Source organism: Dama dama, unplaced genomic scaffold (genome assembly GCF_033118175.1).
Source record: "Dama dama isolate Ldn47 unplaced genomic scaffold, ASM3311817v1 ptg000215l, whole genome shotgun sequence".
Taxonomy (NCBI): Eukaryota; Metazoa; Chordata; class Mammalia; order Artiodactyla; family Cervidae; genus Dama; species Dama dama.
In genome coordinates, this window is record NW_026871005.1 from 1 (window position 1) to 12,772 (window position 12,772).

At 42.6% G+C, this 12,772-nt stretch overlaps 1 protein-coding gene across 1 annotated transcript; it reads left to right on the forward strand.

Moving 5' to 3' along the window:
• Window positions 1–1,091: 1,091 nt before the first annotated feature.
• LOC133053757 (cyclin-Y-like protein 1) lies at window positions 1,092–8,855 on the forward strand. The gene is made up of 4 exons (XM_061138261.1): window positions 1,092–1,208; window positions 3,725–3,891; window positions 7,112–7,274; window positions 8,400–8,855. The coding sequence occupies exons 1-4, from the start codon at window positions 1,092–1,094 to the stop codon at window positions 8,514–8,516; spliced, it is 564 nt and encodes a 187-aa protein (XP_060994244.1). The 3' UTR covers window positions 8,517–8,855.
• Window positions 8,856–12,772: the final 3,917 nt, after the last annotated feature.

Genomic DNA, 12,772 nt, shown 5'->3' on the forward strand with positions numbered 1-12,772 from the left:
AAGAGATTTGAGCTTTAGTAATCATCATGATTTAAAATGTTGCCATTGCTTTTCTCATCACAAAACAGTAGATGTTAAAGGCAGCAGGAGAGACTTCTGGTTTCTCCTTCCACACCTCAGGATGCATGCACACACAGTGCACACAGGTACACACTGGCAAAGTGTGCTGGGTGGTAGGATGGAGGCGATCACTGAACTTCCTGGCCCACGGCAGGTGTAGATTCAGTGTGTTTCTGAGTCTCAGGCTGTGTTGCCTAGGCAGTTGTGATGTGTGTCTTGATTGAGACCGACTGCCTTCACCTCCCTGACCTTGGACGACAGTGTTAACCATCTCTACTGTCCTCTGGTGCCGGCGTGTGAAGATACCCAGGACTGGGGTGTCAGCAGTGCTTGGAAAGGCTTTACTCAAGTTAGCCTGCCGAGCTCCAGCTATGTGAGGACCTTTCTGTCATCCATACTGAATTCCTATGGTAAGATTTTATCATTTGAATAATACATCATATTCAGCTGAGAGGTAGTTGGGATTGCCTAACTCCTCCCTATAGCAAACCTACAGGGGAAGGTCAGCTGCATGGTCTGAAGGGAGGGCCTGCGTCCACCGCTGCCTGCGCCCCTGCAGGCAGAGTGTAGGAGAGGCGGCTTCCCCTCAGTGGGCCCCGGGTCAGACGCAGGCCTTTTCTTGGAGCTGCGAGCCAGTTACAGTGCTGAGTTAGCATGTGCCTGAGAGAGGCAGGAGTGGCGCTGGACGTGGAGAGCTGGGAAATGCAGGCAGGAGAGGGTATGTGGGTTGGAAGAGGGGCATTTCTTTGTAGACAAGTTGAGCCGGTTGGACCTGTGAGACAGCAGAGTGACAGTGTCTAGCAGTCATTTGACTGTACAGGATTGGAGCCCGAAGCTGAGCGAGAGGCAGGGAATTACGTGTAGCTGTTCAAATGCAGAGAAAGTACGTTAAATAAAAGTTGAGGAGAAGATAGATCTGTGGGGACTGTCAGCACTTACAGGACACATCCCCAGAGGAGTGGCCACTCGGAGTGGTAGGAAACCCAGGAGAGAATCAGAAGAGCTGCCAGGAGAGCTTGAAGAAGGAGAGCATGGTGCACGTGCTGAGTGCTGCCAAGGAGTTCCTTAGGGCATACATAGGCACCAAATGCCTGCCCGTGTCACGGTTCTCAGTGCTGGGCATAGAGGAGAGTTCTTGCCTTTCTGAGGTAAGTATAGCAGACATAAGGGTTTTGTTTTTCTCTAGTTTTTATGGAGTATGGTTCATTTACAGTGTGTGTAAGTATCGGGTGTACCACAGAGTGTAAGACTTTTAAAAATGAGTATTTTTAAAAAGATGACTGTTTGAAGTAGTAGTGAAAGCTAGAAAGAGAAAGCAAGGTAACGGGATGGAGAGATTAGAGGGGCTTCCCTGGTGGCTCAGACAGGAAGCAGTCTGCCTGCAGTGCAGGAGACTTGGGTTCCATCCCTGGTTTGGGAAGATCCCCTGGAGAAGGGAGTGGCAACCCACTGCAGTATTCTTACCTGGAGAACTCCCCATGGACAGAGGAGCCAGACGGGTCCATGGGGTCACAGAGTCAGACACGACTGAGCGACTTAACGCATGCACGCTAGAAAGACCAGGAAGAGCCTCTTTACAGAGGTGAGATCTGAACCAGGACCTGGCTGGACTGAGGAAGATGAGGGGCCTGATAGCACAGGCGGGGGCAGAGCACGAGGCGCAGACAGGAGCGGTTCTGTGCTGAGGGATCAGCAACGCGCCGCTGTGATCAGAGTAGGGAATGAGGGAAGGCACAGGCGATGAGGGCACAGAAGGACGATGGCATCTCACACAGGGCCTCGTAGCTAGCAGGCCACAGAAGTGACCTGTTTGATGGGAGAGCCCTGGCAGATGTTGGGCAGGCCCGTGAAGTGCACTTAATCTGAGAGGCTCTCCTGGCTGCTCTGGGGAGAACAGACTGTGGTTGGCGGTCAGTGGAAGCAGAGAAGTTAGGAGGCAATGGCAGTGATAGAAGCCAGAAGTGTTGGACAGAAGAGCAGAGCCGGCAGGTGACCAGTGAAAGTGGAGATAAGAATTCCCAACAGATGGTAGTGAGATAACTCAAGTGGAGTTCTTTGGTCCCGGCAGCCAGGCGTGTGGCAGTGTCTCTCAGCTCTGAGGGCAGGCCTGGGGAGTGGGGCGCTGTGATGAAGAGTGCTGGCTGTTTGTCATGAAGGCAGCAGTGACCATGCCTCAGTAGTTTCAGCGGGGCAGTGGCGGCCAGGGGCAGACTAAATGGGCTAAGGAGAGGATGGGTCATGAGGAGCCAGTGTCAGAACATTTCCTGAAGGAAGTGTTCTAAGGGGTGGTGACGGATGGGCTGAGAACATGTAAGAGAACATTGGAGAAAATCTCTGACAGAGAAGGGGGGTTGTTCAAGAAGAGATGAATTGTGGGAACAGTGTTCTGCAGAAATGAGAGGTGGGACTGACTTCATTCATAGAAGAGTTAGCTTCAGGGAAAAGAAAGAGATGTCACTTCCACTGAGACAGGAGGGCAAGTGGTGTAAATGAGACCAGGTTTGCCTTTAGTGAAGCTGAGAGGAAGCTGAGGGACTGCCCCTGAGGCTGAACTGCCTCTGTCAGTGCCATAATACAGCAGAGGGGCGGACCCTGTGGGAGACTCGTTCTTAGAGAGTACTGGCGCATGCGGAGTTCTCTGGGGAGTCGGGGGCAGAAGTTCACTAAGGGTATATAATCTCAGTAACCGTGTTTGAAACACAGTTGAGTTTGGAGAGCTTTGGCAGATCGGAGCTGTCAGTCTGATAACGGGACATTTTTCTTTTTGTCCAATGGCATATATTTTCTTCTGCAGAGGTAACACCATCACAACTTATGTCTTTAATCTTTACTCAGCTGTTAACTTGGTCTGGTTCTTTATAGAATAGCCATTTGACACATATAAAAGAAGCCATGAAGTCATCCCACAAACTACCTGGCTGATTTAGAGGAGCCCCAGGGATTCAGACACCGGCAGCTCTTAACCACCTTAGAACCAAACAAATTGACTAAGTTGCAGAATATGTAAGACCAATGAGTTATGAAATAATGGAGATGTGAAAAATCGGGGATATGAACAAAGAGCTCTTCTGTGCATGAATCTTCCCTAAAAAGGCACTAAATGGAAAGCACAGCTGCTTTGTGTTGCCTGTCCTGCGTGGCACAGCAGGGAGGCTCCTTGACCTGGGAGGCTCTCTTGACCACCAGTTATTATCTTCAAGTTCACCCTCTGAAGAGAAGAACTGCTCAGTCTTACCAGAGTTTTACATACTCAAGCTTTATGTAAAATTGCCACATACCCACCACCAGTATGGTAGGTACATTGCACACGGTAGGCATTCAAGCATTTACTGAACGGTTGAATCGATGCTGGGCTATACGTGCTGCCTTTTACAAGTGGGAAGGTAATAACACAATGCCTGTCTTTAGAATGCTGAGATGTCCTTTCATTCCTGCGACCAAAATTGAGTTGGAAATTCACATGGGCAGGGTAGAAATACCAGACTGAGATATATTTGCCTTACAACTGTGACCTGGCCTTTGGCCTTGGCTGGCCGAGCAAAAGTCTCTGTAGAACCAAAAAATAAAAGACATGTTAAAAACAGATGAAACCTATCATTCCTAACAATTCTATCACGGCCCTTAAACTGAACTAAAATCAAAGGTCAGTCCTCTACTTTTGCAGGTTTACTTAGAAAGGCTTTTAACTTATGCTGAGATCGACGTTTGCCCCACTAACTGGAAAAGAATTGTTTTGGGAGCCATTCTTCTTGCCTCCAAGGTTTGGGACGATCAGGCTGTTTGGAATGTGGACTACTCCCAGATCCTAAAGGACATGACAGTTGAGGACATGTGAGTTTGTAAGGTTACGGTGAACGGTCTAACCATTTTCCAATACCTTATTTGCTCCCATAAAGTTTACAGCCTAAGAAATGTTACATTTTAAGAAAGGTTACGTTGCGCAGAGAGCTGAACTAGGTATAAATATAAAATTAGACCTCTTTCTGTCTAGCTGTAGTGTAACCATTTGTATTTCCCATCATTAATTAGTTAAATCTTGGTGTGTTACTGTTGTAATATTCTGCTTGATAAATTGAAATTACTTTTCTGGTGGTTTTTGCCATTTTACAAGCTCACTACCAGAACAACATGATGCAGTAAAGAACTTCATGTCTTTCTTAAAGCTGTCTACCAGGTCCAGTCTGTTTTTAAGAGACACATGTCTGGCCTTGGAAGTTAAGTGGTCACTGCTGAGGTCTTAGCACCTCCAGACTACTGAGGTTATAACTTCAACTTGAGTCACACATTGTATGTTTGTTTTTGCAGGTCTTTTCTTCTTTTGTAATCTGAGGTTGTCTCTAAGGTTCTGCTGTTACGGAAACCGTGATGTACAGATGACCAAATAGAAAGGTTTCAGATCTCTGTGTTCTGTCTCCTCCACTGTCAGGAGTGTTCCCCATGTTTAGAAGTAGGTCTGCTGAGTTAGGAAACTCCTTTGTCTCGGGTAGCCCCGGAAGAGTCAGTGGGGCCTCACCCGGGGCACTCAGCAACCACAGCGGTACTTGGTGGGGCCTCGAGTTAACTTGGGGGGTTCCTCACAGATGGCATGCTCCCATGGGCGTGAAACATCAGGCTTGCTGTCTGGCTGCAGGGAAGGGCCCCGAGGGTGGGAGGCAGCAGGAACCAGAGAGGTATTTGCAGCAGACTCTAGAAGTGCTCACTTGACAGCAAAAATGTCCTTGTGGGTGGCATTTAGGAAAACGTAAAGGGGCACTTCTTTATTATAGTGAACAGCAGAGGACAATCAAGGTCATGGCAGGCAGTGGCAAGAGTTTGTTTTTGTTACCTTTGCCCCTGACTCTTAATTCAGATTTACCAAAGTGCATATTTACAACTGAAGCAAAGAACCTTGTGACTAAGAGAAGGGACCAGTGATTGTTGGTAGCTGTCAAAGTGGCTTTTGGTGAAAATGTCCACTTTGATGATAAAAAGTGTCATGGTGATAATGCTGGTAGCCACCTTAGTGTTACGGCAGATAATTCGAGATAAGTAGAAGTACTTTTGGAATTTGTAGAAACTAAGGTGACATTGAGCACCACTATCATCCATCTTTAAACTGGTTCCTTGAAGGAAGGAAAATGTGTAATCATAAACACCAGGTCTGCCATGATGGCAGCTGAAATTTTCTCAGAACCTGCAGCTAAGCTGACGGGGGCTCTGGGTCCAGTTACAGCATCAGAGAACATGCAGGGAAGTGTGTGGATGTTCATAGATGTGAGCCCAGTAGCACTGATGGCAGTGTCTAGCTACAGGAAGAAGCTAATTGTAAACAGCACTTTTCTGTGTACAAAAGAATCACCAGGAGCTATGTTCGTAATAGGTTGCTTTTGTTTATGATCTTTGGAAACTGGAGAGCATTACAGCCAAGTGTTCAAGTCACATTTGTCTCATCCCCCTGCTGTTGGCTGCTATTTGTAATGGTCTCATTTTGAGTCTAAATTGAAAAATTGGCATCTAGCAGCTTTTCCTTAAAAGTTTTCTAACATCCATGTATCTTGTTTGAATATATTGAGCAGCTGCTGTTCAGAAAATTTGCTGCACCTATAAATGGCATGCTCTTCAGTCATCTAGTCATTTAAAAAAAAAACAACACAGAAGCGTATTCTGTAGTCCTAATGCTTTTTTCTTCAGTAAGTAAAGCTGTGTTAATAGACATGTTAATCCTATGAAGTACTGTATTTCCACACAATTAAAATGTATTAGTGGAAGAGAATATAAAAGGGATAGTGAAGTGCATTTATTCCCGTAGTAAATTAAGTCCTGATTAGCTGATTATCAAAACATTATCTGATTTACATTTCTATAGACTTATGGCCATATGAACAGGAAATTAATTTTGGAGGTAGGTTCAGTTAGGTTTAAAGTTCAACAAATGAGAAACCTCATTTCTGCTCACACTCTGCTCTCCACGCAGGAGAACATCAAACATTTGATGACTTACCAATGGATAAAATATTAACACTTTAAAACCAGGAAACAAATATTTTGAAAAATAAGTCACTTTCATTTGTCTGGGTATTTATCATTTTTATATAATTAACTCTTTAAAGTGATTGCTGTGAAAGTGGTAAGACTTACTCTGATTTTATTTACTTAAATATTAGACAAGCTAATGACTGTGTATGGTCCCACAGGAAAGACCTGCTCCCAGGACCCTACTTTCCCACTTCATTGAATTTGCCGCCTGCGTGCCTATGCACCTTCTGTCCTAGTCAGGGCCGGCGGACGGAGCACAGGGAGAAGTGCTCCATCGGGGTCATTGCTCAGGTGCATTTAGTCTAGCCAAGACGTCTCCCCTTAATCCTACTGCCTCCCATAGCTTAAAAAGTGTTTCCCATCCTGTCCCAGGAACACCTTCTGGTCCTACTGGGATTAAGAGGAACAGAAACTTGCATTCTGCCCTTTGCTACAGTCCCCTGCACTGGAGCCGGGGGAGGGGATTCCCTTTCGCATGGAGTGTAGCTTATTTATTTATTTATCTGAGATGAATCCTTGTTGCCTCAAGAGTCTTCTCCCCTCAGAGATAATAGCAGTGGCTCTCCATGGCCCCATTTGTTGCCGTGGTGATGTGCCTACTGCTTTTGTTGGCGTGTCTCTACTTCAGTAAGCCCCTTCCTGTTATCGGTGAAAATGTCTGCAAGTTCTCCAGAGCTAATAAACAGCATACATCATTCCTTTCATCTGATGACTATAGCGGGGCCTTGTGAGTGAGCGTGGAGCATGAATGCACAGCTGCACTAATGGAACTCTGAAGAAGGAGCCCCCGAGTCAGCAGCATGGGTGCATAAGAGGGCCGTAACCTCCCCGCCTTGTCCCAAACTCCAAGTGCCAGGACGCAGGAAGAACCACAAAGAGCTGCACCTTGTTTGAACATTAGTGTGTTAATCCAGCTGGGGAGCCATTATTTGTTTCCAAACTGTATTTAGAGCTGTTGTGGCACAGAATGGGGTTTCTGAAGATAGCCCAGTTGACTAAAATTGTCCTATGTTGGTTTTGTCTTCTCCTCCCCCAGGAATGAGATGGAAAGGCACTTTCTGGAGCTCCTTCAGTTTAATATTAATGTTCCCGCCAGTGTTTATGCCAAATACTACTTTGACCTTTGCTCCTTAGCAGATGACAACAACCTGAGTTTTCTAACTGCTCCTCTTAGCAAAGAAAGAGCACAGAGCCTAGAGGTAAGACTGGGGATTCACTAACTGGGTTTTCTGTCAGCCACCAAAGCCAGCATCTGTGGCTGACTTACACTACGCAGTGACTAACAGTTTGAAGAGCTTATTAACCCATTGGCATCTTATTCCCTGTGTCTTTTATGGGTTAGACAGAGATATCCCATTATTTTTTTTAAAAAAATTAGAGATATCTCTTATGTAACCATAATTCAGAATATTTTAAATCAGATTTAACTGTACTTAATGGTTTTCCATTTGAACCTCCACACTTACATATAACCATACAGGAATAATTTCTTATAATTGTATCCCTAATCATATGTACATTGATAATTACTTACCACTCTTAACTGCCTGAGCTTGTAGTGTGTGTTTGTGTGTATCACAGTTCAGCCCCATGAGTTTATTAGACCAGAAGCATCAGGGGCTAACCTGTGAGACCTATACTTGGAAATTATAATGTGGGTTCAGAAACTGGATGTAGAAAGTAGGTGGGTTTTTAATGGAAGTGGTAACAGACATGGGATGAAGGAATTTGTAGTAGTGGTTTGCAGAGTAATTTGAAGTCGTTTGTGATTTCTGGTGGGTATACAGCAGAATGTACAACTGAAATGAATACATATAAAGTTGACACTTTTTTGGTACCTTGGTACTTTAGAAATAAGACATTTTTCTACAATAATTTACATGCATGTGAAATAGCACCTTGTAGTGCTTCATCACTAGACCTTTCTTGCCTTCAACACACACCTACCTCATTAAAATGTTCTTAGTGTGTAGTAAATAATGAAGACTGAATAGAAGTTGAATAGCTGGGTAAACACTGGTTTTGCTCAGGTGTGTTCATTATGTTTAAGGATCTGGTATGTAGGTAACATAATATTGCTGTTAGATGGGGCCTATTTTGGGAACCCGGTTTTTAAATATGTTCCTCCCTGCCCCAGCAATCTCATCATAGCCCTTGAAAAATATTATCTTAGGGAATCAGCAGTGTAGATATGAGCTATCCAAAGTAGCAGCAACTGTCAATCGAAATGAATGCAGATGTGTGGCTTATCAGTGCTGCTTTCTTTAAGGTTGGAACTTTTTTCCCCCAATTATACTTATGTTCTATCTGATTGACTTTCTTAGGCCATCTCCAGACTGTGTGAAGACAAATACAAAGACTTGGGCAGAGTTGCTGTGAGAAGGTCTTTCAGCGCTGATAATTCCATTGGTATTCAGCGCTCCAATGCCACCCTCTCATGAACAGAGAGGTGAGGGGTTGCAACATCATGAACCCCTCGCAACAAGGACTGGAGAAATACCACCTCTCCTGCTCAGAAACCAGCAAAGTTAGTGTTTTCACCTAGAAGAAAGACACTGAATTCAAGAGACTTGCAGACAGCAAACGTTATGGTCATAGGAAAAAACTGGACCTTGTCAAGGCAACACACTCTTCTGTTCTTTTTAATGGAAACAGAGTTACAAAAACCACTCCAAAGCTAAAAGCTCCCAACCCACCCACAGATATTTGCTTACTGTGTAGGCCGATAACTGTGAACTATGTGAGGTTTTTTTAATAGTTTAAATTTTTAGACTTTAAAGACACTATTATATAACTTTTACTTTTTCCTATTTTTCTCGCCCATATTGCTGCATATTCCTTTAGAATCAATGCAGTATTGCCGTTCAAACACGGGACTCCTAACGACTCATAAAGCCACTTAGGAACAGACTGTTGTAGCACTGTTAGGTTTTGAAGGATTCTTCCTCCCTATTTCATTGAAGCTGCTAGTCATTTTTGGCAATCAGTTTAAACCAAAAAGCTGCTGAATAACACTTGTCATTCAGTTCTTTTGCAAGCACTGCTTATTAGCATATTAGCATGTTTGGGATCACAAGCAGAGAAAGTATGTTGTTACCTGCTTCTATTGGGTCCGAACTGCGTTTCTTGTTAACTCTAATGGTGCTTCTCATTTTCTGATGATTTTCCTCTTTGTTAAATACTTGTATTAAAGGATATTTTCATAATTCTAGCCAACCTGTTAGTCCAGGAATAAGCAGATAGTGAAATAGAAGGTGTCCCAAAAGTCTTGGTGCAATTTTAAGCTTTAATACAGTGTGCTTGGACACTCCAGGACACTGCCGCAGAAGTATAAATGCTACAGACGCAAAATGTCACTTGAAAGTTTACTTGAATTTCTTCTAAACTCATTTAGTTTTGTAAATCTTAGATGTTAAGCTTTTAATTTGAATTTTTTGTTTCAGTCCCTCTTGAAGATGGCAAACAATAGGCTGAAACAAAAGGTTAAAATTAAGAGCTTAATGTTTAAAATTTACAAAACTAAATGAGTTTAGAAGAAATTCAAGTAAACTCTCAGGTGATGTAAGTTTGTAGCATTTATATTTCTACAAGTATCAAAGCTTCAAATTGCACAAAGACTTCAGGAGGATATCTTGTATCTTTATAGACCTGGCCTCCTCTTTTTAAAATAGTCCTTTGCCTGGCTGGGCTGTTGATCTGCTTGAACACGGAAGTTTCTTTTTTCTAGGTTTGGTAAAGGAATAATGAACAATAGCATTAGTTCTCGGTAATAAACTGAAAGGAACTGGACCCTAGTAGTAGTGACAGGAAAGTAAGCAACATGAAACAGCTTTTCTGTTCTGCGTGTTAACCTGGCTGTAGGTGTGTCACTTCAAGTTGTTACTTGAGGAAAGATAAATCTTAGGAACCCTTACCTCAGGCTTTTTAAAACACAGGGTACCACTTAGCCACCAGGAAGCCCATTAAAAGACAGGGAGGTCCAGTAATCAGTCTTTTAGGAAATTGGTAATGATGTCACCTAAACTTGAAACATTAAAAAAAAAAAAAGTGTTCTCAACTATGTAAAATCTTTCTCCTACCTTCTCAAACATAATCCTAGGAATTTTGCCTGTAAACAAAGCATTTCTGGGCTAGAAATACTTTCTCTCTTTATAGCAAGGCTTCACATTATATTGAGTGCCACAGGTTCCATCATTTTTAAAGGACAGAGACATAAATGATAAATAATGGATATAAAATATTACAGTCTACCACCTCAAAAAATATTGTTTATGGAGCTTGGAGATTCAAGTATCGATTGCAGTTTTATTTTGAAAAGAATGCTACAACTTGTGTGGTTTTTCTTCCTCATGTTATATGAAAAGAAAAGCTAATAAACTCTATTTTAATTAAAATACGTGGCTGTTGTGCATCTTCTCACTGCTCACATAACATCACGGCTCTGCTTAGCGCAAATGTTCTCAGTCCGCTCTGATAGGCAGGCCTGAAAGCATTTTCCAACTACCCATTCAAAAGTTTCTTTGACCGTTGCCTTTAGTTAAGAGGCATTTATTTCTTCGGCTTATGTTCTTTTCAACCAGAAGATAATTTAGTACACTTAAAATCACTGGCTGTGGTGCTCAGTGGCATAGTGCATTAGATGGCACTTTGGAATTGTGTGTTATTGTACCAACCGGGGAAAAAAGCACACTGGAAGATAAAAGGTAAAACACAGAAAGGAGTTACAGAAATACTGTTGAATCAGAACATGAGTTACTTGAGGATTTCAAGCCACTGAACAGGAAAGAAGATGGAATAAGAGGAGGTAGAACTGTGTTGTTATAAAGAGGGTGATGTTAAACAAGCCATGTGATGTACCAGACCACCATCAGGTTTCTCTAAGACCCTGGTCACTGCACTCGCGCAATATTCCATCACTCCTGGTAGTGCTGTTGTGTCTTCATCCACCTTAATTCACTACCTAAGGTCAGATCTTTTAACTTTGTTCTTGGTAAGTTGTTGATTAGGAGAAATAATCTGAATTAGTGCAGAAGGAGAGAAAAACTATGACAAATCACTAAGATAGTTTGTACCATGTAATAATATGCCAGTTACTAAGCAGAAATGCTGTCACATCTTGAGTGGTCAAAGGTGAAAAAAAAGGGGGGGGTAGGAACACTGCTTGGACACGACTGTAGTTTGAAGACAAGTTAGAATCACTAAAAATTGCTCTTTCAGTGTTAATTCTAGAGACAATTACAGCCATTTTGATAAATGGAAAACTTAAAGGTTCTCATAAGTACTATAGGGCATGAAAACTAGTTCCTAGTAGGGGCAATAGGGTAGTGTTGAGATTTTATACTTAGGAAGAGTTTATTCCCTAAAGTACTAAGACTATAAAAGAATACCTCAACTCAAATTTATTTTCATTTTTAGTTTTTGGAATATACCGACGGTGCAATTTTAACTGGAATACTGTGAACTGAACTTTATAAGGACAAGACAAAGGTTTCAAATCTATGTTTGAACCAAATGAAATTGTCATTTTTCTACATTAAATTCACGTGGTTCACCCTAAGACAACTTAGGGCCCAGTGTTTCTGAGAAGTTTTTTCCATTCTGTATCAGATTCTATCATGACCCTATTCTATCACATCTAAAGTACCCTGTATGCCCATTATTGAAATTCAACATTACTAAATCCTGGTTTTATAACAACTCATGTTTCATTTGTTAGTTTTCCCATTTTATAAGATATACCATTACTTGATTTTTTAAAAGTGCTGATGAAGTCAGTATTTACTGGAAAATCATTCACTCTATATTTCAGGTTATGCAATGTTTTGGGAAGTGTTTCCATACAGCATGTAGGTTACCTGAACTCTTTGATCACACAAGCCTTCTAACCACGTGTAGAGTGACTAGGACTGTTCCTCGCCCAGAAGCTGTGGTCTGTGAGTTCAGAGCTACTAGGTAAAGCACCTGATGGCTGGCAGAGCCTCTCTCAGGCAAGCGCTAGTTTCTGTGCAGAATCTGTCGATTATCCCTAGCATCTACCAAGGATTAGATCACCTAAGATCTCAACTGTTGGCCACTTACCACCCTGGCCGGCCTGACACTGCCAGCAAAAATAAAATCCAGGAGCCCTTCAGCAAAGTCTGGTCCCTTGTACACAGGTGCAGTCTGGTTTCTGAGGCAATTTAGTCTATTTTAAATGGGTTTGGCAGATGAGAGAACAATTTACTTAATGTGAAACAAATTTTAAGAATACCAGTTTGTGGTTTAGGGAACTCTAGGATGCAGAAAGAACTAGGAAAGTGAAATAGAAATTAAGAGGAATCCAGAGTCAAATGAAAAGTGGTTAACATTCTTTAAAAAAGGCCCAGGTAAATGTGAAGGGAGCTAGTAATTTGAATATTAGAAAAATTCAACGACAGCCTCAGAACCTAAGGTACTCAAGAATGTGTCCATATCTACTCAGATTGTTCTCCTAACTTTTTCTTAAAACATCTATTCCTTCATCCTAGCATTCTCATTTCCAACCTTTACTTCTGGCTCCCCAGACGGTGGCCCTGTATTTCCTCCCTGTGGGAACTGACTCTTCCAAGGGCAAAGGTTGAGTGTTTGGTCACCTCCCACTGGCCTCTCTCAAGAGGATCATCTCAGCTTCACCCTCTGACTTTCTGCTGGTGCCAAATGTGGCAGTGCTTGATGCTGG

Excerpts from the sequence above, each read along its gene's own strand:
- LOC133053757 (XM_061138261.1), top strand. The coding sequence starts at position 1,092 with ATGGTGCACGTGCTGAGTGCTGCCAAGGAGTTCCTTAGGGCATACATA. Across the intron at positions 1,209-3,724 it reads AGAGTTCTTGCCTTTCTGAG|GTTTACTTAGAAAGGCTTTT; the intron begins GTAAGTATAGCA and ends CTACTTTTGCAG. Across the intron at positions 3,892-7,111 it reads GACATGACAGTTGAGGACAT|GAATGAGATGGAAAGGCACT; the intron begins GTGAGTTTGTAA and ends CTCCTCCCCCAG.